The following is a 25,603-nucleotide window of genomic DNA, read 5'->3' on the forward strand; positions in this document are numbered from 1 at the left end:
TCTGTAGTGAGCTTGTGTGTTTGTGTGAGTGAGCTTGCCTCACTCACACAAATACACAGATGTGTATCTGTGTGAGTGATGTTGTCTGTAGTGAGCTTGTGCATGTCAATGGGCTAGTATGTAGTGAGCTTGTGTGTGTTGATGAGCTTGTCTGTAGTGAGTGTCACAAACATGACTTTACCTGGTGCCCGCGGCGATCTTCTCCTCAAGCCATGCAGACAGAACCCACTGCGTGGCCACACTACGGCAGTCCTCAGGCTGCGTGGCCCGAATGCTCCACGTGGCTGCACAGCCTCAATAGTAGACTCACCTTCGGTTCCGCGAATGGCTCCCTCTGCTGGTTCGCGGGTCGAACTGCAGCTCCTTAAAATAATTATTCTCATGACGTCACGCCCTTGAAGGGTCCGCGTCATCTAGGCGACCCCATGCTGTTTGGGGCCGCAGAGATGACATGGACCAATGGGAACTCTTCTGAACCTATTTAAGGCCTGCTCTTGCCCTATCGTGGTTTCTGTTAGATCGTCATTTAATGCTCCTAGAGATTCCCTTGAGATTTCCTGTGTTTGACCTCGGCTTCGTATTTGACTTGTGATTTCTGGTATCATGATCCGACGTTGTCTTGACTCTGAGTATATCTGTAATCCTGTCCTTTATTTATCTTGACCCTGTTTCTTGCTGTATTAATATGTTAAGTCTGGCCATTCTAAGGCTCGGTAATACTTCTTTCGGATCCACCTTTTGTGGGTTTTCTCTTTCCTGCGTGTTGGGGTACAATTCCTATGACAGTGAACTTGTATGTATTTACCAATGAGTTTATCTGTAATAAGCTTATGTGTGTCAGAGAGCTTGTGTATGTCAGTGAGCTTTTCTATAGAGAACTTGTATGTGTGTCAGTGATTTTGTCTCTAGTGAGCGTTTGTGTTTGTGTCAGTGAGCTTGTGAGGGTCAGAGAGCTTACATAGTTACATAGTTACATAGCTGAAAAGAGACATGCATCCACCAAGTTCAGCCTTTCTCACATTTGTTTTTCCTGTTGGTCCAAAAGAAGGCAAAAAAAAACAGTTTGAAGCACATCCAATTGTACAACAACTAGGAAAAAAAATCCTTCTTGACCCCAGCTTGGCAGTCAGATATCTCCTTGGATCAAGAAGCCATTACCCCACTAATTAAAAATTATATCCCTGTATATTATGTTTTGCAAGTATTTATCCAATTGCTATTTAAACATCTGTATAGACTTTGATAAAACCATCTCTTCAGGCTGAGAATTCCACATCCTTTTTGTTCTTACTGTAAAAACACTTTGGCTTAGACTAAATCTCCTTTTTTTTTAAGTCTAAATGCGTGACCTTGTGTCCTATGTATAGTCCTATGTATGAATAGATTTCCAGACAATGGCTTGTATTGGCCGCAAATATATTTGTATAATGCCATCCTTTCCCCTGTGAGGCACTGTTTTTCCAAACTAAAGAGATTTAGATTTGTTAACCTCTCTTCATAACTAAAATGCTCCATTCCTTTCATCAATTTTGTAGCCCGTCATTGTACTTTTTCTAATGCCATTATTTCTTTCTTTATAACAAGTGTCCAAACTTGCATAGCATATTCAAGGTGTGGTCTTACCAGCGATTTATAAGGAGGCAAAATGAAATTTTCATCCCGAGAATTAATGCCCCTTTTTTATATATGACAATACCTTACTTGCCTTAGCAACTGTTGATTGACATTGCACATCGTTGCCTAGTTTATTGTCTATAGCACTTACCAAATCCTTTTCATGTGTTGTTATCCCTACTTCACTACCATTTAGGATGTAAGTTGATTGTGCATTCTTTACCCAGAAGTGCATTTCTTTTTATTGACTCGGGTCTCTCCGGAGATCTTCTAATCGACCAGGCTGCAGCTCTTTCCTTCCAGGCAGGTATTGTCCCCTCTGCATATTCCTCTGCAGCTCTCTCCTTCCAGGCAGGTATCCTGAGCACTGCCTATAATGTAATTATAGCTATTGCCTTTACAAAGGCAATTGCAGCTTTCAGGCCTAGCTCTTTTACACTTGTCCCGGGCTACAGGGACCATGCAGCCAGCCAACATACTGGGAACCCTGAACATCCATAAAGGACACAGAGGTCCAATTGGATCTGACATACAAAACTTTTTTTTTTCTCGGGACTAGCCCATTGGCTCATTAGGTGTAACTTAAGAGTCTGTATACCATTATTCCACATCAAGTAGGCATCGAGGCCATGCGGGAGATACTCATATCCTCTCCTTACTATGTGGGTCCACCGGAAGAATTTACATTGGAACTTCTCCACCTGGTACTTAGCTGCAATTACTTCAGATTTGAAAAGACATGGTACAAGCCTTGATGTTGTATCAGGAACCTTGATAGAGGCAGCAATGGCTCCAATGTATGCAAATGGATACATGTACGTCTATGAGCAAGAGCACATTCTAACTTTATTTCAAAATAATATCACATTTTATCGTTGCTATATCGATGACATTATAATGATCTGGAATGGGACACCAGAGTCCACAGAACAAATGCTTGAAAAGATCAACAACTTGACTACACCAGTACTAATGCTGCATAGTAAGCCTGTCATATTGTTTGATACTCGTTTTCCACAACCATATTTTAATCTTACTTTGGCACCTCAGACTTCTTCCCCACTGGTGCCATGCAATATGTTTTTAACATCACACTTTGTACACTTATTATTTCGGCTCCCTTCTCTCTTCTGTCATTGTGTGCAACGATCGCGGCACCACAGAAACGAACGTGTGTCGATGGTAATGGGGCGCACAACGAATGGCTACGCCCCCTTTCATTCCACCGGTTTCTGTGGTAACCGACTGGAACGCATTCAGTACACAGCAGTTTCCAACACTGCTGCAGCGGTTCCAAAGCCGGGTCAAGTTAACCTGCGATTTTGCGAGCGGTCAGCTATAGCAATCACAGGGGTGAAGGGTGAGTGTTATCTGTATGTAATGTATTCATTAACATGTATGGTATTTAAGCACTGGGTGTTGTATTGCACTGTTATCCTGATGAAAGTTCCGTGGTGAACTGAAACGTTGATTTTTACTGTCATCTGCTGAATGTAAGTTTTATTTTACCTTACTTCAAGTCCCTGGAGTGCTATCTTTATTTTGATTATTATTATATATCAATAAAATGTGAGTAACCAAATGGTATTTTATTATTTTACCTTGGGCTTTTATACAATAAGCACTATTATTGTTTATTTTATATTTCATATGGTCCTTATACCAACAAGATATCCATCTACTACAAAACTTCATGCATCCTATAAGTGGGGATTGTACCACTCTATGCCATCCACACTTGAGCTAGTCTTATAGCTCTGGAAAACGTGAGTAGGACCATGTAGACCTCTTACAAAATAGTACTTAGTACCTGTTGGGATATACTGCCCCATTATTTGCTGTCTTTTTTATTTTATCTTTTTCATACAGATCTCAAGAATATCCCATGCCCATACCATACTGAGGAATACTTCCCCAGAGAAGATTGTGATTGACTTCAAGGTTTTATTTGGACTTTTTGCTGTATTTATCATGCATAGAATCTTTTGGACTTACTTTTTGGACTCCTGATTATTATTCATTATCCATATTTTGAACTCTTTTTCTTAATCTTATATGTATTATCTCTTATGTAGTGTCTTGTATATATGCTTGTATAGTTTATAATTAGGTTTTTTTTTGTTTTTTTTTACCTGTGGCGCCGCCTCCCCCTCCACTTTTTTTGCTTTGTCTCTATAGGGCCTGTGAGGGAGCCCTATTTTTCAGGTGTGCTGCCTTATATTTATCGCTGTAATGTCTAGTATATTAGCGTTGATCCTTTGGACATATTTTTATATATCTATTTCTGTTAAAAGGCTGCAAGAAAATCCACTGTGGGTGGGACAGCGTGTCCCAGCACGATTACCAAGTAATAATGTATTACCTCTGTATGAAGAGCGATTGAAAAGGTGTGTTTGTGCTTTCAGAGTACTGAGGGTAAGGCTGTATTGGTTATATTACGAATGCGACTCTTTGGGGTCTGTGAAGAGACAGCTGCATTCTGCATTACTGTGAGGGTATTTGAGAGCAAAGCGCAACTCTGTTGCCAACATGGGAATAGTCTATTGGTGGGGGTCTAACTATGGCCTCAATTAAATAAGCTTTCCAAATGATCCAATACTGTTAGAAAAACATTTCAAATGTTTTACCAATAGAAGCCAACATTAAAGTATATGGACATTTTTGAAGAATCTAACTATTGAATAATCAAGGCCTATATGTGCCTATTGTATCTATGACAAATAGGATATCCATGTGATTGCTACAAGTAAGGAAGGGTATACAATATGAATATTCCTCATCGTTCCTGTGGTGAGTTTTGGGTATCTGGTGGAATTCTTGAAGCAGCAGTACACAAATACATTTTTGGTAGACGTACCTGCCCCCTGCCTCCCCCCCCAGCAAGTTGGTCCAAACACATCTGTTATTCCACACCACAGAATATGGCATACATTGAAAATGAATATTCTTATCCACACGGTGATCTAGAATAATTATGATAAGCTTTTAAAAACAGAACTCCTGTATATTTCATCTCATGGGTGACTACAAGCCCAATTTTGCCAAGAGAGTCCTGAGTGGTGGTAAAATCCACACGCTAACACGTTTTCGTGAACTTTTCCACGTAAAGAAAAAGTGTCTACACATTGCAAATGCCTATTTTAAAGTTAAAACGCTTTAGTGTTTGGCTTTTATCACTTTTCTGATTTTTCCACGATGTTGATACACTATGTTAAAGGGGTTCCATGGGGAAAATTAATTGGGAACCCCTGCTCTAGATTGTAAACTCGTTGGAGTATGGTCTTCATCAACCTATTCCTGTAACATTTTGTAATTGTCTAATTTATTGTTGCATTTTCCTATTTTGTATATTCTAAAGCAATTCGGAATATGTTGTCGCTATATAAATACCAATAATAATAACAATGTCCTCTCAGGTTTTATTGTATTAGTATCAATTTCAAGAGAAATCATCACTTATATCAACCCCCTTAGTAGAGCCATCTGGTTATGAAGCATCTGGAAGGTTTTCCTTTCTCATTCGCTTTAAAGCAGAAGTGAGTACTTCTCATAGAACAAGTCGCAATGCTTCTCTATGACAACCATTGTTGCTGAAACACGGTGATTGCAACAAATAAGTTGTGTGCCCCAATATGCATGAAGATAGACACACAGGTACATACAGATACACACACTGCCACACATGCAGATACACAGACACATGCACTGACACATGTAAATACACAGACACAATCACTGACATGTCCATAGTTGCATGGACACACTGATACAAACACTGACACACATGCTGATACACAAATACAGACACTGACACACATATTGATACACAGACACACATATACAAACACTGACACACATGCAGATACAGACACACAGATACAAACACTGACATATACAATTACACACAATGACACACATACAGATGTACAGACACACAGATACAAATGCTGCAACACATGCAGATACACAGATACTAACACACATACTGTTGCACGGTCACAAAGATACACACTACACACCAGATACACCTATGCACACACTGACACACATACATATGTACAGACACACATATACAAACACTGCCACATATGCAGATACACAGACACATATATAAAAACACTGCAATGCATACAGTTGCACAGACACACTGATACACACATGAGTGACTGCCATCCTATTTGCCCAGATAGTCCTGAATTGTGGCATCCAGTTCATGCATAAAATGGTCCTAAGGCTCTCTTCCACATTCTCAAACCTGACCAACAGTGCAATAATAATATAACTTCATATAACAAGAAGATGGTAAAATCCACACTCTAAATTTTAAAGATAGAGTGTTGCTTTTTGCTTTAAGATTCAAGTTCGCATTATAAAATAAATAAATAAATAAGCTAATGATAAAAAATATATATACATATATTTAAAAAAATATTATCATACACCGCATGCTCTGCTATCTTCGTGCTCTGTTATCACAAAGAAGCACTCAATCCAGTGCTTTTCTATTAGAACTTTAACAACATTCTGCATCATGAAGACTGGGCATGAAGACCTTAGATTGCCAATGTATTTAGTGTATGTCAGTCTGATGTATGTAAAATATCAATTAATATATATATATATATATATATATATATATATATATATAAATATATATGAATAAAGATATTAATGGTATACCCCTTGCTTAACAAATTGAGTGATTTGCCTTTAAGTAATGTATTTGACTCCTAATGTTATTTTTAAAGTTATATTTTATTGTATAACAAACATAGGGAGTAATCATACTGAGAAGCAGAAATACACATTTTGTTATTAAACTACTAATGGATATATGTCAAATCAGATACACATAGCATACCAAAAGAATAGTATATATATATAACATATAGTTATAATGTACAAGATTTAAAGGTAAAAAATTACAATCTCGTGAATCACAATAGGATATGAGAAAAAAAATATAAAGCATGTTTCAAGTTCTTATTCACCCTAAATGTCAGCAACGAGTAAATCTAAACAACATCGTGCAATTTCAGTTGACTTAAGGAGGTGGGATGGGGATAAGGGGGACGTCTCCTTTTCCTCCAACTGGAATGATTTACATTTTCGTTTTTTCATCTGTGGTTAGAAGGATTATTGGTTGGTCTACACCTAGCTTGGTAAGCTAAGTAAGCTAAGTGTTCCATCTCTGGTAATCTGCAGATTTAAAAGGTTACAATACAAGCCTCTAACAGGTACAGATATGATCGTTGTACTGTTGACATGATGGTCATTTTGACAGTGAGGTGTATTCACTTCACAATGCCGTCTCTAGTGGTAGAAGATTTATCATTGGCCAATGTGGTAATAAAGCTTTGAATAGATTGCAAAGAAATGAGGCAAACATTGAAGAAGTTTCCTTTGTTAAAAAAAAATCAATGAATCTTGATAACATTTGGCATCTAGTTTGGAGCCCATTGTTACTGTTCCCCTTTTCCTCTGCGGTAACATGTTGTATACGTGTTTCATCAAGTCTTGAACGAATGCCGCCAATGCTGCAAATTTCAGGTTTTATACTCAAATCCTATAAAGAACACATTTTGCAGGATCTAATAACCTACAAGTCTAGGTTCGGTGGGAAACATGACTGTGTGCACAAAGCGGTCCAATGCCCCGTGTCAAATAAAATGACAATATTATAAGATAGCAATATGACAGTAGTAAGTAGTGATTGGTTCTGTGTGCTCTATTTCTCCCAAAGTTAAATTTTTCCACTCTGATTTGTTGGGAGAAATGCATGTTTTTGGTTGTGCGTATTCGTCCATCTTCTTTTTTTTATGATCAGATTTAGTCACGTGATACTAAGCGCATCTTAAAGCGTTTCGGGGACTGGGAGATCCCAAACACTGGTGTGAGATCTGGAGGAGATTTGGGGTCTGGCCAGTGGAATTCGAAGTGTGTCAGGAGAGTGGTAAAAAAAAGGAATATTTCCATCCGAGCGAGATTTTCCCCAATGCAACTTCGCGGGCCTAAGAAGAGATATTACATAGAGAACAGAATGGAACAATGGGCTAGACGTCAATATAATATTTTTAAATAGATTCTAAACAATGCTCATCATTTTTCAACTTAAACTACATATGTAAACTTAAATATTTGTATCTTATTAATTTAGCACTTTAAAGTTCCAAGGTTTGTTCCTGCATAAATGCAATTGTAAAAAAAAAATGCTAGTTGGGGAAAAAATAAATATACCAATGCAGATGGGTTAATCTCTAGGATGGCGAAATTGCAAAATAACTTTGAGATGCAAAACTTCCCTTTCTTTAAAAAAATAAAGTAGGAAAATTGGAACTGTCTCTCTCTGGACCTTTATTGAGTAGAACCAATGGACTAGGCCATGCCTGGTTCTATAAATTAGGGTACTGTTATTATAGTGCCCTCAACCTCACATCCCAGAGTATGGAGGAAAGGGTAGGGACCTATTGCAATACACATTATATAATTTTTCTCATTACCTCATTATAAATGGGGGGTGAAAGCGGTAAGGGCCATTTACTAATAAATTACCCTCCCCCCCCGCACACAGAATGGAATAAAAGAGGGAGGGGCAGTATGAGTGTTTTTCCCTCTTCCTTAAAGTCAACTTATTTTGCTAAACATGGTTTTACCTAGTAAATAAGGCTAGGGATGTTCAGCTTTCCTGGGAAGTATACAGTACATCGGCCTGTATTTGTGGGCATAATAATAACACCTTCATAACAGGTGAAAAAACCCTCCCTCTGAGACATCATTTTTTCAGTACACCCACATAGGCAGGAATTCTATACCAACTGTCAAAGAGCCCAATAATGTTCTGTGTCTGGTTAAATAACATGCTAATTTATGACTAGCACAAATTAATTTGTATGCCTTGCCTGAATTGCTGGGTAACTACACTTCAGAATATTGCAACTTTCCTTGTTAAGGGGCTTCTCAGAAGGTTTTCATACAAGGTTGATTACTGTTCGGTCAGGGGGACTGGAATGTCCTAATCTTTTATCTACTGTCGATATGGTAATTCAGAAAGAAGGGCTGGAAGTATTTTTTTTAGGTCCCTACCTACAACCCTAACATTGATGCACCCCATATTTGTGTTCTGCCACACAAGTCCCTCCCAATAATAGGCCTACCAATTATCCACTCTGGTTGGCCCTCTTCAGGCCTACCTTAACTGGAGGCCCTGGTACATCTCAGACCGTATGCTATAGGTTTTACATTGCAGGCCGAGCCCACAAATAAGAGCTCTGTTATGTTCTTGGCTCAATAAGCGCGTTGTTATCTTCCTGAACTAGCATGATTGCATTATTAATCATGTCACAAGATCAGAAAACCAGGGATGAAAACAGAAGGTGTACACTGAAATTCCATTTATCACAGCCATATCTGGAAAAGACTTTTGCACATAGTCAACCTGTGACTCAGCAATTTACCTGCAGAGAAAGGTAAGAATGATTCTGCTTTCAGTAGCTCCCCATCGTCATTCAAGAAGTTCTTTGGATTAAACTCATGTGGATATTTCCAGTAAGTCTCATCACGGTGCAATGAAGATAGATCAGTTATAATGAAAGTTCCCTAATTGGAAAAAAAGAAACATAAAACAGAAATATACGTTGGTCACTGAATAAATGTACAAATGCCTTCCGATTAATCCATTCTCATCCCACACTCAGATGTCGTTCAGGATACTTGTATACTTTGACCTTGCAGCTTCAATGCAATGGAGGGCTAAGGGGTGATTTATTTTAAAAAGATGGATAGGAAGAGCTCGGAAATGGGATTTTTAAACTTGTGAAGACCATTACTGGAGTGGAGGCAAAGTGGATTTACTGTAATATATTTCACTTTGCAATGCAATGGAATATGAAACCAATGACAGTGAATGGGTTAACAAACAATGTGTTTGTTTATTAATACCCTCATCAGCAGCAATGTTTCTTTACTAACCTTAGGGATAGAAAATCCATTCAATTCTATATCATTTTGTGATGTATGAGCTACGCCAAGTGGTACAATGGTTGTAAAACGCTGTACTTCTTGAAGGACAGCCTGTGTGTACGGCATGCTCACTCGATCGCCATAATCAAGCCGGGCTCTGTCTCCCCGAACTTTGTCTATTTCATTGCGACACTTTTCTGAAACATTACATTTACATAGAAATGCATTAATGTCATCAGTAACGTTCTAAAAAGCATCACATTTTAAATCAATTGCAAAATGAATAGGGTATACCTTGAATATCTGGATAAGTCATCATATACAGCAGAGCCCATTGCAGGCTGGCAGATGTGGTATCCGTTCCAGCCACAAACAGATCCACTACGCAAGCAAAGAGATTCTGATTGTCAAATGTCTGTTTATTGTTACTTTCCTTTCTCTCCTAAACAGAAATCGAGTTAAGACTGAATCAGTCTGCTGCATTCCAAAATATACCAAATAACATATTAAGAAGAAATATTTGAAGAATACAATAGTCTAGGTAGGGTAGTGGTTTCTAACCTTTTTTGGACCAAGTCACATTTCAGTTAGAGAAAAATTCCCAAGGTACACCTACTGCATACTTTTTATCTTCACAAGGCAGTGTACTTTACAACTTTGCATAACATTATAAAATATTATATATATGCAGTGACTAGTAACTTTTATAACCTGGCTTAAGATTTTTAAGTTATAAACCATTAGCCAGGCCTTAAACGTTACTAGTCAATAGAAACCTGGATGGTCCATGTCACATTCACCAGGACAACATTTTCACTCTCCCTTGGCTAGAGGTTAATGCAAATTGTGTGCCCTGTATATGTATATAATACCTTGTCCAATTCTTCCAGATAACAGTCTATGTAGTCTCTGGGCTCTCCGACTACCCTCGTTCTTCTGTGTTCCTCCAAGACATCTCCAAGGAATGCATAAACAGTCTTTACATTTCTAAACATTCTCCGGTGTGGTAGGGGGAGATATTGGACGAATCCCACAGCATTGTACAGCTGGAAACAGATAAAAAGTAGTCAGGGGAAATGCATTAGTAAAGGAGGCTTAATAATTGCTTCTGTTAAAAAGTTTAAAAGAACACTATGGGGGATGGGTGTTTTTTTTTTTTTGTTAACCTTTAGTGTTACTTGGGATATTTAGGATTCACGGACCCCTGTTCTTCTTTTAAAAATTTATTATTGGGCAGCATCCCTGAAAAACAACACACTTACGTATCACAATGGTCGGCATGCTCAACACTGCCCCATCTGGCAGAGAATGACTATTGACTCTTAATGCCTTAAATGGCATCACAAAATTCTACTCCCATGTAGAGGCCCACAAAAAACTGGTTTACCAGTGGCATTTGACACCAAGCAAACTGTATCGCTGATTATCAGCAAAATGCTGGAGATGTGGCACTGCAGAAGCAACCATGATCCACATATGGTGGGAGTGTGCGGTTATTCAACCTTTATGGAAAGGAGTTGACAGGGTCATTTCGGCACTAAAAGTTTAGGGTGTCATGGGATCAGCTCTCACATACGTATTCCTTTTATTCCTACAAGACCTACATAAAAAAGTAGGCAATTGGCAACCATACCTATTACGGCGGCAATACATTGAATAGCATTATATTGGAAACAAGAGCTATGCAACACAATGGAACAGTTGAAAAACAATTGAAAAACAAGATCAACCAATATTATTTATACGAAAAAATATTGGTTGCTTCAACTGACCAACAAAAGGTCTTTAACAAAAACTGGCTACCATGGTTGACATATCTCCAACACCAGTAATAAAACAAACAAAGTCAGAGACAGATGGCTTTGAACACTAGATCAGAATACAGGCCAACAGAAAGGGGGGAGAAGAAGATATAGATACATATAGATAAGGAAGAACCCCACCACTTCCCTTCGCAATTCCCCTCTTTAGTGGCAGCCAATGATGGCCAGGCACAGATAACGAGACACCACCCTTATACGACACACTGGGAATGATTGTTATGTAGGTTACTCATGTGTACCCCTGCTACTAAACCATAATGTACCAATCAAATGCTTCTCAAACAGAAGTTTTGAATCCAGTGCTTTTCTATAAGGACATTCTGTGTCCTCATGCAATGGGTAAGTATGTTGGAGGTGAAGAACCGAGTAAGACTCAGTTCTGGAAAATAAAGCACCTGTTAGGCCTGCAATTAAAACATTGCCATATCTCCGAAACAGCAATATTTTACATTGTGGGAGCAAAACGGCATGGCCATTTAAATTATAGAATATGCAATTTAATTTACTCATTGAGCTTGAATTGCTGTTTTTGAATTGCTCTATTTTAATCTCTGATTCTTTAACTCTTGCGGCTTGACACTCCAGAATAGCTAAAATGCTACATACCTGGGCCCAAAAACCTGTTGTCATCTTCATGTGCTCATTGACAAGATTAAGAATTTGTGAGAATGTGGTGTCATCATACTCATAACGTCTTCCAAACACAATGGAACAAATGATGTTGGATACAGCATTATTAATTACACTTTGTGGGTCATACAAGTCATCTGAAAAACATCAATTATGGGTATCACACAATAGCATAATGGAATGGATCCCCAAGCCTGGAACACAGTTAAAATAGTTATGGGTGCAAAATAGTTTGAGTTGTGCAGACTAGTGTTTTTAATCCTTGCAAGAGCACTTTGAGTAAATACTAAAATGTACTTGGTTTACAATATTTAGCACCAAGGTTTACATAATAACTAGTAGAGATAAAATGTTATATGCAATCTAAATAGTAAGGACACAAGCATCCAGCAAAGGTTTTAATTTTTAAACTATATTAGGGCGTGCAGTGCGAGACATTTCAACTGTTTAATTGTATTTTGTGGTTGGATAGTATTACCGAATATCGCTCTCTAATAAAAATTTGTGGCACTTGAATAGGTATTTTCAGTTTTCTTGCACGGTGTTGATTAATTTATTTTTGATGTAAAAGGGCAATTAAAAAGCATAGACATACGTAGACAGAAACTGAAATGAAGCCTCTGTGATATTCAGTCTCTGATGGGGACCAAATCTCTCAAAAGGCTGGAAAATCAGCATGAGGGTTGCACTTCTACAACATCTGAGGGTTCTTCTTTTAACCAACTCTGCTCTAGTATATGGGAAAGCGAAAGAGTTTAAGATATTTCTATCTTCTCGGAAATGAGAGTCTCTGGACAAAAGCATTCCAAGCGTTGAAAAATTGATGCTTACCTTTGTTCTTTTTGAAGTCCTCTATTAAATACACACACTCCTCAGTAATCCTCTCCTCCATGGAATTTTTACCAAGACCAAAATCCCGTAGTGTGGAAAGGGTGAAGCGTCTGTGTTCTTTCCATGCCCGGCCATAAGGAGCCACCACCAAACCTGGAGAAAGAAAACCAAATCAAACCAAGAAGATTGAGCAGTGCATAGATCAATCCCAACTAATCCTGAGGCTTTGCAACTGTGATATTTCCACTACCAATCAGCTGTATCCCAATTATATCAACATTAAAAGCAAAAATTATGAGGAGAGTAAAGTACTGTCTATTTTTAAAGGGACACTGTAGTCACAAGAACAACTACAGCTTAATAGAATTCTAAATTACAAGGAATACAGATATTTATGCCTAACACTATAGTGCCCTCTGGTCCCTCCCTTGCTCTTCCCCCGTACACAAAGGGTTAAAAAAAACACACCTTTAAGTACTATCCAATTCCAGCGCTGATGTCCCTTCTTGCTGGGTTTGCTCCATCTCCTCCAAAGTCAGCAGATGGGTGGACCTAATGTGAATGTGCAGCGGGTGCATTAGGCCTTCCCCCTAGGAAAGCATTGATTCAATGCTTTCCTATGGGGATATCACTGAAGTTGGATGTCCTCACACAGAGCGTGAGGACGTCCAGTGCCAGTTAGGCAACCCAAAGTCTGGTAAATTCGCGAAAGCTCTCTAGGTAGACAGCCAATAGTTTCAGTCTTAGTGCTGCAATGTAAACATTGCAGTTTCTCTAAAACTGCAATGTTTTACATTGCAGGACTAAGTGCAATACGGACACTGAACCCAGACCACTTCAATAGACTGACGTGGTTTTGATGCTTATAGGTTCCCTTTAATGTAGTTGTTCTGGTGTGTATAGTATGTCACTGCATGCTGTTTAATGTAAACACTGCCTTTTCAGAGTAAAAGCAGGGCTTACATTACTGCCTAATAACATTTCTAGTAGCATCCACTAGAGGGGCTGCCTGTGTCACTGCTGCACAGCAGCATTTGTACTAGGAGATGCTGATCGGTGCAGTGCTGTGTTTTGCCGCGCATGTGCAATAGCCTCCCATGGGAAAGCATTAGATTGACTGATATCGTCACATTTAGAGTAGGCTGAGTGCTGCCAGCCACGACGAGACCGTGGGAAAAAAGGTCAGTAAAAAACATTTCAAAGAGAGCAAAGGTGGCTGGACACCTTAACTAGGTTTTTACAGCTATTGTGTCAACAATACATGTTTGTATCCCTGACACTATAGTGTTCTTTAAAATGTTTCCAATGTCTTTGAACCAAACAAGCCCGAGGCGGCTTGATCAGTAGATCTCACCAAGCTGTATGCATTTACAACATATTGAAATATATTTTCTTTTTAAAAGGGCTTTTCTAAGGCAACACAAAAGATGTTTCTTATATACGTTAATGTGCAAGGCATCCCTGCCTGTAATTCATTATAACTGCAGAAAAATGTAAATAGATAAAAAAAAAATCACTATATCAATAACCCCACACCCCAGTCTGTTGTGTATACAATTCTGCCATTTGCTATTCATATCAGTGCTGTTTAGAGTGACTTTAAAGGGACTCTCCAGTGCCAGGAAAACAATCTGTTTTCCTGGCACTGCAGATCCCCTCTCCCTCCCACCACCCGTCCCTCGGTGGTGGTTTCGGGTCACCGCCGCTCTTCCCATTTATAACAGCAGCCGGCAGGGGAGATTGATCCCGCCCGCCGGCTGAAGAGACCTAATGCGCGTGCGCGGCACATGCGCATTAGAGCTCTCCATAGGAAAGCATTGAATGCTGTCCTATGGGGAATTGAGCGACGCTGGAGGTCCTCACACAGCGTGAGGACGTCCAGCGACGCTCTAGCACAGAAAACCTGTGCTATAGACATGGAAGTGCCCTCTAGTGGCTCAGTCATGATATCCCGCTAGCAGGGCATCTGGGTATCAAAAAGACTAAGGACCGCCTTACCCAGACATTCTTCTGGCCAGGGATATCAAAAGATTTGCAGTCCTACTGCAGGACATGTGACACATGTCAAAGGATAGGGAAAAGGGGGGATCACCCTAAGGCCAAGTTACGATCCTTACCTATAATAGAAGAACCATTCTACAGAGTGGCAGTAGACCTGATAGGGCCTCTCAACAAACCCAACTCCTCCGGTAAGTGCTACATCCTCACGGTGGTGGACTACGCCACCAGGTACCCTGAGGCTGTGGCGCTCTCCAACATTGAGGCAGAGACAGTAGCAGAGGCTCTAGTCAGGATCTTTTCCCGAGTAGGGTTTCCTCGGGAAATACTTTCAGACCAGGGAACCCAGTTTACGGCAACTGTAACTCAACAGTTGTGGCAGAGCTGCGGGGTAAAACATTATTTAGCTCGCCCTACCACCCCCAGACTAACGGTCTCTGTGAACGGTTCAACGGCACGCTTAAGCAAAGGCTCACAGCGTTCACAGAGTCCTACGGTCAATGGGAGAAATTTCTACCTCATCTACTGTTTGCCTACCGGGAAGTGCCTCAGGTGTCCACCGGGTTCTCCCCCTTTGAACTCCTATACGGGAGAAAAGTCCGGGGACCCCTGAACCTCATACGGGAGCACTGGGAGGGCAACACAGGAGAGGAAGGGATCCCAGTTCTGCCATACGTGCTGGTGTTCCGGGACCGCTTGCAGGCCCTAACCGAATCAGTTCGGGAGAACCTGCAGGCGGCCCAGAAACGTCAGAAACAATGGTATGACCGGGGAGCACGAGATAGGAACCTGGAAGTAGGGCAAAAGGTACTAGCCCTCAGACTTTCCAAGAAGGACAAGCTCCAGGCAGCTTGGCAGGGGCTATTTAAAGTGGTGGAACGAATTAGCGACACCACCTATATTGTAGCCAAATGTTCAGATGAAAGGATCAGACGAGCTTTTCATGTGAACATGTTGAAACCATACTTTGAGCGCTCTGAGGACGTGGCCGCTATCTGTGCCCCGTCCACGGATGATAGTGAAGGGCTCCCCTTACCCGACCTGCTGGTAGCTAATCAAGGTACCTTAGAATAGGTTGGGTTGGGGGAGAAACTAGACCCCACTCAGCAGGCAGACGCTAAACACCTGCTGCAGGAATACAGTGGGCTGTTCTCAGTTCTACCCGGGTACACCTCCGCCGCAGTGCACCGGGTGGAGACGCAGGGGGAGACCCCCTTAAGACAGCAGCCATACCATATCCCGGCAGCAGTACGAACTAGCATGTTGAAGGAAATCCAGGAAATGCTAGATTTAGGGGTTATTGAGGCTTCCCAAAGTCCCTGGGCATCTCCGGTGGTTTTAGTACCGAAGCGAGACGATACGACTCGCTTCTGTATTGATTACGGGAAAATGAACGACCGGACTATCACTGATGCATACCCCATGCCACGGATCAACGAATTGCTCGATCGCATAGCCAGCGGGCACTTCCTAACTACCCTGGACCTGTGCAAAGGATATTGGCAAATACCGCTAGACCCGGCCGCCATCCCTAAGTCGGCATTCGTCACCCCATTCGGACTATACCAATTACAGGTTATGCCGTTTGGGATGAAGAATGCCCCAGCTACGTTTCAAAGGATGGCGGACCGACTTCTGGAAGGAATGCAGGACTTCGCATGTGCCTATCTGGATGATATTGCCATCTATAGCGGCACATGGGAGGAACACCTGTTGCACTTGGCTTCGGTATTTGGGAAGTTACAAGAAGCCGGCCTCACCCTGAACCCCGAGAAATGCCATGTGGGTATGGCAGAGGTCCAATACTTAGGGCATAGAGTAGGGTCTGGTAAACAGTGACCCGAACCAGCCAAGGTAGAGGCCACAGCCAATTGGCCCCAGCCCTGCACCAAGACGCAGGTATTGGCCTTCCTAGGCACCGCAGGGTATTATAGAAAGTTCGCCCCTGAGTATAGCACCCTAGCGAAACCCCTCACCGATCTGACCAAAAAGTTCCTACCCAAGAAGGTAACGTGGTCCCCGGAGTGTGCAACAGCGTTCCAGAGACTTAAAACGGCTTTGAGTGAAGCTCCAGTATTGGCGGCCCCAGACCCTAATAAGACATTTTTCGTTCATACAGATGCCTCTATGTTTGGGCTGGGAGCGGTGCTGAGCCAAGTGGGGGAAGATGGCATGGAACACCCGGTAACTCAGCCATAAGTTACTACCTCGGGAGGTCAGCTATGCCACCGTGGAAAAAGAATGCCTGGCGCTAGTATGGGCCTTAAAGAAACTCCAACCGTACATTTATGGCCGTGCCTTTACCCTTCTTACTGACCACAATCCCCTCATTTGGCTCAACCGAATCTCTGGAGACAATCCCCGGTTGCTGCGCTGGCGTTTAGCGTTGCAACCCTACAATTTTACACTGCAGTACCGCCCGGGCAAGCAGAACGGCAATGCGGATGGAGACATTCAACATCACGAACCACCGCTGAAACTACCGAACGCTGGCTTCTCTTAATTACCGAACAGCCAGAAGAGCGCCATTCAGTAGTTTTGTTCGTACAGACAAGGGGAGCAATCGCTCCTATGAGCCAGGAGGATCCATTCGGTACTTTGTTTGTTTTTTACCTTTTTCTTAATTGACCGACCGCACACGCTGAATTTGTGGAACTGTTTTGGGCAGGAGCCTCGTGTGTGGTCAGTAAAACACGACTTCCATACTTTTTAAGAACCCCTGAACCGATCTGGGTGAAATTTGGATATGTTTGTCCCCCAGATCGGGGCTACCAGGGGATATGTTATTTGTGGGGATACCTTGTGGGGAAAGGGGTGTTCCAACTTTTGGGAAAATTGTGTGCCCTCTGCCTGGAGATAATTGATTTGTTCCTTAACTTATCTCAATATCTCCCAGGCAGAGGGAAGGCGTGTATCACTGTAAAACTGTATGATGATTGGCTAATGTCTTTGTTTGCTGTGGGAGGTCCTCTTGCAGGAGGATTTCTCATAAAAGCCAGCGTGTTTTCAATAAACTGCATTCCTGTTACACTCTTCATGAAGTCTAGGCTCAAATATTCTATTTGCTGGGGAGAATCGTCTGGGAAGCTGCATTCATCTACACTATTCCTCTACTCCCTGCTGCAGCTATTGCCTCGTTTCCACTGAGCGGATCGGTTCGGTTCAGTTCGGTACGGTTCGCTATTTTGGGTGTTTCCATTATGAAAGTGGTCCATACAAGCGAACCGTACCAATCCATTCAGGGTCCTGCTTCAGATGTAGGGCCATAGAAAATGGAACGGTTCGGTTAGGGCGGAACTACTATACAATCCATTGATTGGTGGACAGGAAGAGCATTTTTTCTAAACCCTGCATGGCCCTGAAGGTCTGACTTGCAGTGGAAACGCTCACCAGAATGGGCTGGTCCATTCTAAACCTTCCAGACTGTACCAACTCGAACCGATCCGCTCAGTGGAAACGAGGCATATAATCACTTATGCTCAGCTGTTGGGAAAGGAATAGAAGACCACAGTACCATAACCACTGCAGGTCTTAACATGCAATAATTACAGTTGCAGGGTTAAGGGTAGTGGGAGTGGGCACCCAGACCACTCCAATGGGCAGAAGTGGTCTTCACCATTTTATTTTGGATAAGTTAATTGCTTAATGTGAAAAAGTTCTAATACAATAAAATATAAATATAATTTAACCCACAAAGCCTCAAAGTCTCACACTGGAAAGAGAGATAAGAAAAAAAAAAGTAATTTTCCCCAAAACCGTACCTTTTTCACCAGACACTATACGTGTTATTCTGTTCTGAGGTCTATCTGCAAACTCGTGACCTCTCATAACCAGGACATCTTTAATGGCTTTAAGACCTCTAACAACTACAGCTGGCGTTGAACCCAAATAAATACTGTACACAGGACCGTACACCTTAGAAAACTGGTTGAAAGATAGAAATCGGATTTAGAGAGGAAATATATAGCATTTCACACATTACGAGATTCAATTTTACAAACAGTAAGTAAACTCATATGTAATGGTTAGGAATCAAAAGAACTTGTGGTCCATAAAGATCTAAATATAAACTGCAGTAAAGGAGATTAAAGGGACATGTGGTAGCATCAAAACTACTACACCTTAATGTCATGGTTTTGGTACACATATCCTTTCCTTTACTTGGACAATTTAAATCACTGCCCTTTCTGGCAAACAGCAATGTTTACATTTACTCTAGTGGATATACTCTAGTAGATATCAGGCACATACACACACAGCCATTAGGGACACTTCCTCCTTAGGAACTTAAATTTTTGAATGTTTTTACATTTGTCGTTATCGTGCACCGTATGATAATGCTGAACACCAAATAGATTGTCAGAGCTTAGCGTCGCTGCAGGTCCAAAATGTTTTTCTATGAGAAAATCTGCTACTGCAGCTGAAACACATGTACTTTATTTATGAATGGAAAAATACCGATTGGCTTAAGTCAAACAGCGGCAACACTGCGTGGCAGCATTCAAACTGCATTGGACAAATCAGATGCCGCTGGGGGCAGGGAGATATGGTGCTGGAGAGCAACCTTTGGGGTGAAACCAATCACAAACAGTTTAATCCCTTTTGGTAAGAAAGCGAGAGCAACATAACCACTTTGTCTAAATGTCTAATAAGTTGTTGTTATATTGCCTATACAGTTCAATTTAACAGATATTGAATAAAGTGAGCCTTGAAAGAATTTAAAGAACTAGTAAAAAAGTGAACCTTTAAAAAAATTAAAGAACCAAATTAAAGGGGCATTCCAAAAATCCATAACCAGTACAGCACTCTGATGTGGTTATGCTGGAAGGAATAACCTGGTGCTGTGCCATCCCATGGTAAGATGACAAGTTGATTTTGCAGATTGACAACTTAATTGTTTCCCTCCTGCTCATGACCGGATTGGGAAAAAAATTAGGCCCGGGCATTTTTCAGCACCCCCTAAGAAGAGGGCAGGGCCAGAGAGGGTGTGTTTTGTCATCACTAATGACAAGCACGCCCTCCTCTCAAAGTGAGCATGTTGGTTCAATGCGCAGAGCCCCGCTGAAGAGCTCTAGCATGAGAAATGTTTGCTTTTAACTTGTCTCTGGTGTCTCCATAAGTGGGATACCAGAGGACACAAGGGCCAGGAAAGCGTATGGTGCATGTATTTGGAGCCTGCTTGTGTGTGTACAGTGAGCTGATTGTGCTGTGGTATTGTGTAAATAGGTCGATTTCATTTGTGTTTTTGGTGTAATATGTGTGGCTAGGGGCTGTAGAGAGTCTGTATATAGGGGGCATAGTGTGTATAGGGAATGTTGCGAGTGTGTGCATACGGGCTGTAGTGTTTGTGTGTATATAGGTGATGTAGTGTGTGTAGGGGTTGTAGATAGTGTTCAGAGAATGTTGTATGTGTTTGCTTACAAGGAATGTAGTGTGTGCATAGAGTTTGTATGTCAGGAATGTAGTGTGTGTAGGTGGTGCAGTGTGTGTGTAAGGGATCTAGTGTGTAAAGGACCAAGATTGTGTCTATGTGTGTGTGTAGAAGATTCGAAGTGTATATAGGGTAAGGGATCTATTGTGTATCTGGAGTGTAATGTGTGTAGTGATGCAGTGTGAGGGGTGCTGTAGTATATATCTATATGTTTGGACTTATTGTATGTGTGAGGGGCACAGTGTGTCGGGTGTGCTGTGTGTATGTGTGAAGGGGGCAGCATGTGGGTATGTATATATATATATATATATATATGTATATATATATATATGTGTGTGTGTGTGCTGTATATGTGTGAGAGTGTGCTATGTGTGAGAGTGTGTGTGTGAGTGTGCTGTATGTGTCTGAGGGTGCTGTGTGTGCCTGATGGTACTGTCTGTGTCTGAGGGTGCTGTGTGTGTGAGTGTGCTGTGTGTGTCTGAGGGTGCTGTGTGTGTCTGAGGGTGCTGTGTGTTTGTGAGTGTGCTGTGTGTGTGAATATGTTTATTTTAATTTAAATATTTTTTTTTTTAGCCTGGGAGGGGGAAGAGCCGTACTGCCATGGAGGGACCATGCTGCCATCCCTGGTGGTCTTAGTGGTGACAGTGAACTCTAACCCTACTCTAGCATGCCATGGTAAGCGCTGCAATGCTCCGACCTCGCGAGAGGAACCCGTCGTAGCTGCTGGCTAGAGCTCCCCGGGTCCTTTCCTGCCTCCCTCCCTCGCCAGCCGGCGGCCGCATATCAGTGCCTGTGGGCCGGTGAGGGAGATTTCAGATCTCCCCACTGACACATGAAGGCACACAGCAGGGCCGGCGCTCGGATAACGCCGGCTCTGCATGGGCCAACAGGAGAGATCCTGTGATCTCCCCTGTCTGCCTCGGCCCATGGCCATCGCGGCCCACCGGGCATTTGCTCGGTATGCCCGATGGCCAGTCCGGGCCTGCTGCTGCTGAGTGCTACTGTAGCACCACATGATTTGCTGAGCCTTTTAAGTTTGTATAGGGACACTATAGGCACAGAGTTCTAGGTACAGTGCCACTGTATTTTTAACTCTGCAACTAAAATCACTGCAGTTTCGCAGTAGCGACAACATTTTCATTGCAGGGTTAATATGCCTCATTTAAACCCAGATATAGATCAAATTACTCTCATAGAGAGTCTTTGATTGCCACATTCTAGCATTTCCCGCACATGTGCACTAGCCTCCCTATGCTTCCCTATGTGAAAGCATTGGATTGGCTAAGGTTATCAATATTGATTATCTCAGCCAGGGATATGTAGTGACAGCACAGAGACCAGAGCACAGTGTGATGTAAATTTCTTAAAGGTAAATTTCTTGCATTTTCAATGCTTCACCTCTGATGCATTAAAGAGAAGGGTAGTTTGTTACCTACCTCACATATAACATATTGCAATATTTAACTTGTACTCAGATTTGCACTCATACACCACTTACTTTCAGATAACATTAACAGTTAACAACACTCACCTCCTTCATATTTTTAAGAGGATTAGAAAAATCCATCTGCAATATATTTCCAAAGAGGGGCAGAGCCAGGGGACCTGGAGGGAAGGACTTTGGCCGAGACATCTTCCACCATAGGTAGCCCAACAGGACTAGAACAAGTGAGAGAACTGTGCTGAGCTCCATTATGGCTGAATACTGTGCGTTTCAAACACTGGCTGTTAAATACAGTTTCAGGTTACTTATACAACACAAGTACAACCCACATAACTCCCCTCCCATCAGAAAGGATGTTGCAATAATGCTATAGAAATGTATTTGAAAATAGTCTGCTTAGCCATCAAAGGTGTCACTTGGGTAACTGGGTTTGCAATTTCAGACTGTGATACACGTCTGCTTTAATAACTTTGAATCCTTTAGGCACAACATTAAAACCAAACTAAAATATATGTGACTGCGCTAATAACGAGACAGGTATTAAAAAAAAAAAAATGAAAGTAATAAATTAGAAACACAGTGAAAAAATTTCTTGTGACCCAAGTTCTTACTGAAAAGTCAACTGCATAAAAACCAATAAAGAATCCTACAAATCCTCTCCATTGGAATAAACTGATATTGTCCCTTTAACCCCTTAAGGACACATGACATGTGTGACATGTCATGATTCCTTTTTATTCCAGAAGTTTGGTCCTTAAGGGGTTAAAATTTATGTCTTTTGCATGTTAGCACATTTTAAAGGAACACGATAATTTTATTCCATTGGGCTGGATTTATAGGATTTTATGTTTATCAGTTTTATGCAATTGACTTTGGTTAGAAAAAAATGTTTCACTGTGTTTCTTATTTATTACTTTCATTTATTTTTAAGTACGTCTCCCTAATAGCACAGTACCCTATAATTTAGTTGTTTTTTTTTGTACACACTATTGTATATTTAGTAGGTGCTAGTTTATTTTCTACATGGGACTGCTGTCCCTATACAGGTAGTTCAGACTACACTTCTTTTGTGTTTTATCGTTATACCATTTTATCCAAAAGGTTTGCTGCCCCTAGAAGGTGTTGGATGTTATTATATTCTATATGCCTCTTGTTTCCTCACCAATTTTATTTTCTCGTTTGTGTTATTGTGCAGGTCCCCCTTGTGCTGCCTAAACAGCTCTGATGCATTGAGGCATGAACTCCACAAGACCACTGAACTTGTTCGGTGGTATCTGGCACCAAGACATTAGCAGCAGATCCTTTAAGTCATGCAAATAGCGAGGTGAGGCCTCCATGAATTGGATTTGTTGTTCCAGCACATCCCACAGATGCTCAATCGGATTGAGATGTGGGGAATCTTGAGGCCAAGGCAAAACTTTAAAATCTTTGTCATGTTCCTCACACCATTCTGGAACTATTTTTGCTGTGGGACAGGATGCATTATCCTGTTAAAAGAGGCTACAGCCATCAGGGAACACCATTGCCATGAAGGGGTTTATGTGGTCTACAACAAGCTCTAAATAGGTGCTATGTGTCAAAGTAACATCCACATGAATGCCAGGACCCAAGCTTTCCAAGCAGAACATTGCTCATAGTATGACATTGCCTCTTCCGGCCTGCATACTACTGCCATCTCTTCCCCAGGTAAATGACGAATACGCACCTGGCCATCCACCAGATATAAAATAAAACATGATGCATCAGACCAGGAAACCTTCTTGCATAATACAGTTCTTACACTTACGTCCTTATTAAAGGCACTTCAGGCAGTGGACAGGGGTCAACATGGGCAATCTGAATGGTCTGTGACTACGCATTCCTATACTAAGCAAACTGCAAGGCACTGTGTGTCCTGATGTCTTTCTATCATTGCCAGCATGTTTTCAGCAATTTGAACTACAGTAGCTTTTCTGTGCGATTGAACCAGGGCTTTGCTCTCCACGTGCATAAATGAGCCTTTGTCGGACATGACTCTGTTACCCTTCATTGCACTTTTTGTAGGTATTAACCACTGTGGCAAGACTCCACATTACTTGTCGTTTTGTAGATGCTCTGACCCAGTTATCTAGCCATCAATATCTGGCCCTTGTCAAAGTCACTCAGATCTTTTCCCTGGCCCATTTTTTTTACTGCCCTCAGAGACCCAAGTGATAGGCACAGTGAGCTTGTCTCTAGTGACCTTGTGTGTGTCATTGAAGTTGTCTGTTGTGAGCTTGTGGGTGTCAGTGAGCTTGTGTGTGTGTGTCATTGAGCATGTATGTAGTGAGCTTTTGTGTGTAAGTGAGCTTGTCTTTAGTGAGCTTCTGTGTGGGTCAGTGTGCATGTCTGTAGTGAGCCTGTGTGTGGGTGTGTGTATGTGTGTGTGTGTCAGTGAGCTTGTCTGTAGTGAACATATGTGTGTGTCAGTGAGCTTATCTGTAGTGAGTTTGTGGGTGTCAGTGAGCTTGTTTGTGTGTCACTGAGCTTGTCTCTAGTGAGCGTGTGTGTGTTACTGAGCTTGTGGTTGTGTCAGAACTTGTCTGTAATGAACTTGTGTTTGTCAGTGAGCTGATGGGTGTCACTGAGCTTGTCTGTAGTGAGCTTGTGCATCACTAAACTTGTCTGTAGCGAACTTGTGGGTGTCAGTGATCTTGTGTGTGTCAGTGAGCTTGTCTGTAGTGAGTTTGTGTGTCAGTAAGCTTGTCTATAGTGAGTTTGTGTGTGCCAGTGAGCTTCTGCCAGACACCCCATGGGTGCTACAGTGCTGTAACACGCACCCTCCATGCTCCTATCTGTTGTTATTGTACATATGTTTCTAGTGATCATGTGTGTGTCAGTGAGCTTGTGTGGGTGTGTCAGTGAGCTTGTCTGTAGTGAGCTTGTCTGTAGTGAGCTTGTGTGTGTTTCACTGAGCTTTTCTTTAGTGAGCTTGTGTTTGTTTATGAGTGAGCTTGTGTGTGTTTGTGTCAGTGAGCTTATCTGTAGTGAGCTTGTGTTTGTCAGTTATCTGGTGTGTGCCAGGGAGCTTGTCTGTAGTGAGCTTGTCTGTGTGAATGAGCTTGTCTGTAGTGAGCTTGTGTGTATTTATGTCAGTGAGCGTGTCTGTAGTGAGTTTGTGTGTGTCAGTGAGCTTGTGTGTGTTTCAGGGAGCTTGTCTGCAGTAAACATGTGTGTGTGTCAGGGAGCTTGTCTGTAGTGAGCGTGTGTGTGTTTGTAGTAGAAAAGGGGGTGGGAGTAGTGCCTTAAATGTCCTTTGTGATATATGAAATAACAAAAAACTGAACAATTGATAGTGTAGTATGTCTTGAGTGTTGGAGGAATAAAAAGAAAGAGGTGCACTTACACTTTCTGGAGTTAAAATAAGTTTAAGAGCTTCAGTGGTATATTACCCGCTTATGGGTATTGGTGTACCTCTTGCTTCAGATATATATATATATATATATTTTCCTTGGCTCACAGGATGACTTTCAATAGATCGCAGTGAGGTAGCTGCTCTGGTACTCACGAAACCTTGACCCAGAACCCCGTAGTCTACAAATGATTTAGCACCGGGTTCCCCGCGAACATGTGGTGCGCTTGGAGAGAGATAGCACTTAGAGGCGTTCAGTCATAATCCCACAGATGGTAGCTTCGCTTGGAGCCAGAAGCGAGATCACATTGGGGCCTCCCCCCACCGGATATTGAATTATAAACAGATTAAGATGTTAGTATCTTGGCATAATGCTTCTTTTTTTTGTTTCTCTAACGCAGTCAGGGGCCCAACATTGGCATTAGCATGGCAGACCATTTGTTAACTGTTATTTAAAATGTAGCAAATATAATTTTGCAGTTAGCAGTGGCCTGATTAATAAA

At 41.6% G+C, this 25,603-nt stretch overlaps 1 protein-coding gene across 2 annotated transcripts in view; it reads right to left on the bottom strand.

Moving 5' to 3' along the window:
• Window positions 1-22,004, bottom strand: part of LOC134579517 (cytochrome P450 2J6-like) — a 63,826-nt gene extending 41,822 nt beyond the window's left edge. The window contains exons 1-9 of one of the 2 annotated variants that reach the window (XM_063438828.1): window positions 21,818-22,004; window positions 18,617-18,779; window positions 12,858-13,010; window positions 12,003-12,163; window positions 10,446-10,619; window positions 9,868-10,015; window positions 9,583-9,770; window positions 9,069-9,210; window positions 7,174-7,625 (exon numbers count right to left, since the gene is read on the bottom strand). In XM_063438828.1, coding sequence (XP_063294898.1) covers window positions 7,444-7,625; window positions 9,069-9,210; window positions 9,583-9,770; window positions 9,868-10,015; window positions 10,446-10,619; window positions 12,003-12,163; window positions 12,858-13,010; window positions 18,617-18,779; window positions 21,818-21,979 — 1,473 coding nt within the window. In that variant the 5' untranslated portion in view covers window positions 21,980-22,004 and the 3' untranslated portion in view covers window positions 7,174-7,443. Of the gene's footprint in view, window positions 1-7,173; window positions 7,626-9,068; window positions 9,211-9,582; window positions 9,771-9,867; window positions 10,016-10,445; window positions 10,620-12,002; window positions 12,164-12,857; window positions 13,011-18,616; window positions 18,780-21,817 lie in introns of those variants that run through there. The other variant, XM_063438829.1, reaches the window with a different exon arrangement.
• Between the last annotated feature and the right edge of the window lie 3,599 nt (window positions 22,005-25,603).

The sequence above is a fragment of the Pelobates fuscus genome, chromosome 12 (genome assembly GCF_036172605.1).
Source record: "Pelobates fuscus isolate aPelFus1 chromosome 12, aPelFus1.pri, whole genome shotgun sequence".
NCBI lineage: Eukaryota > Metazoa > Chordata > Amphibia > Anura > Pelobatidae > Pelobates > Pelobates fuscus.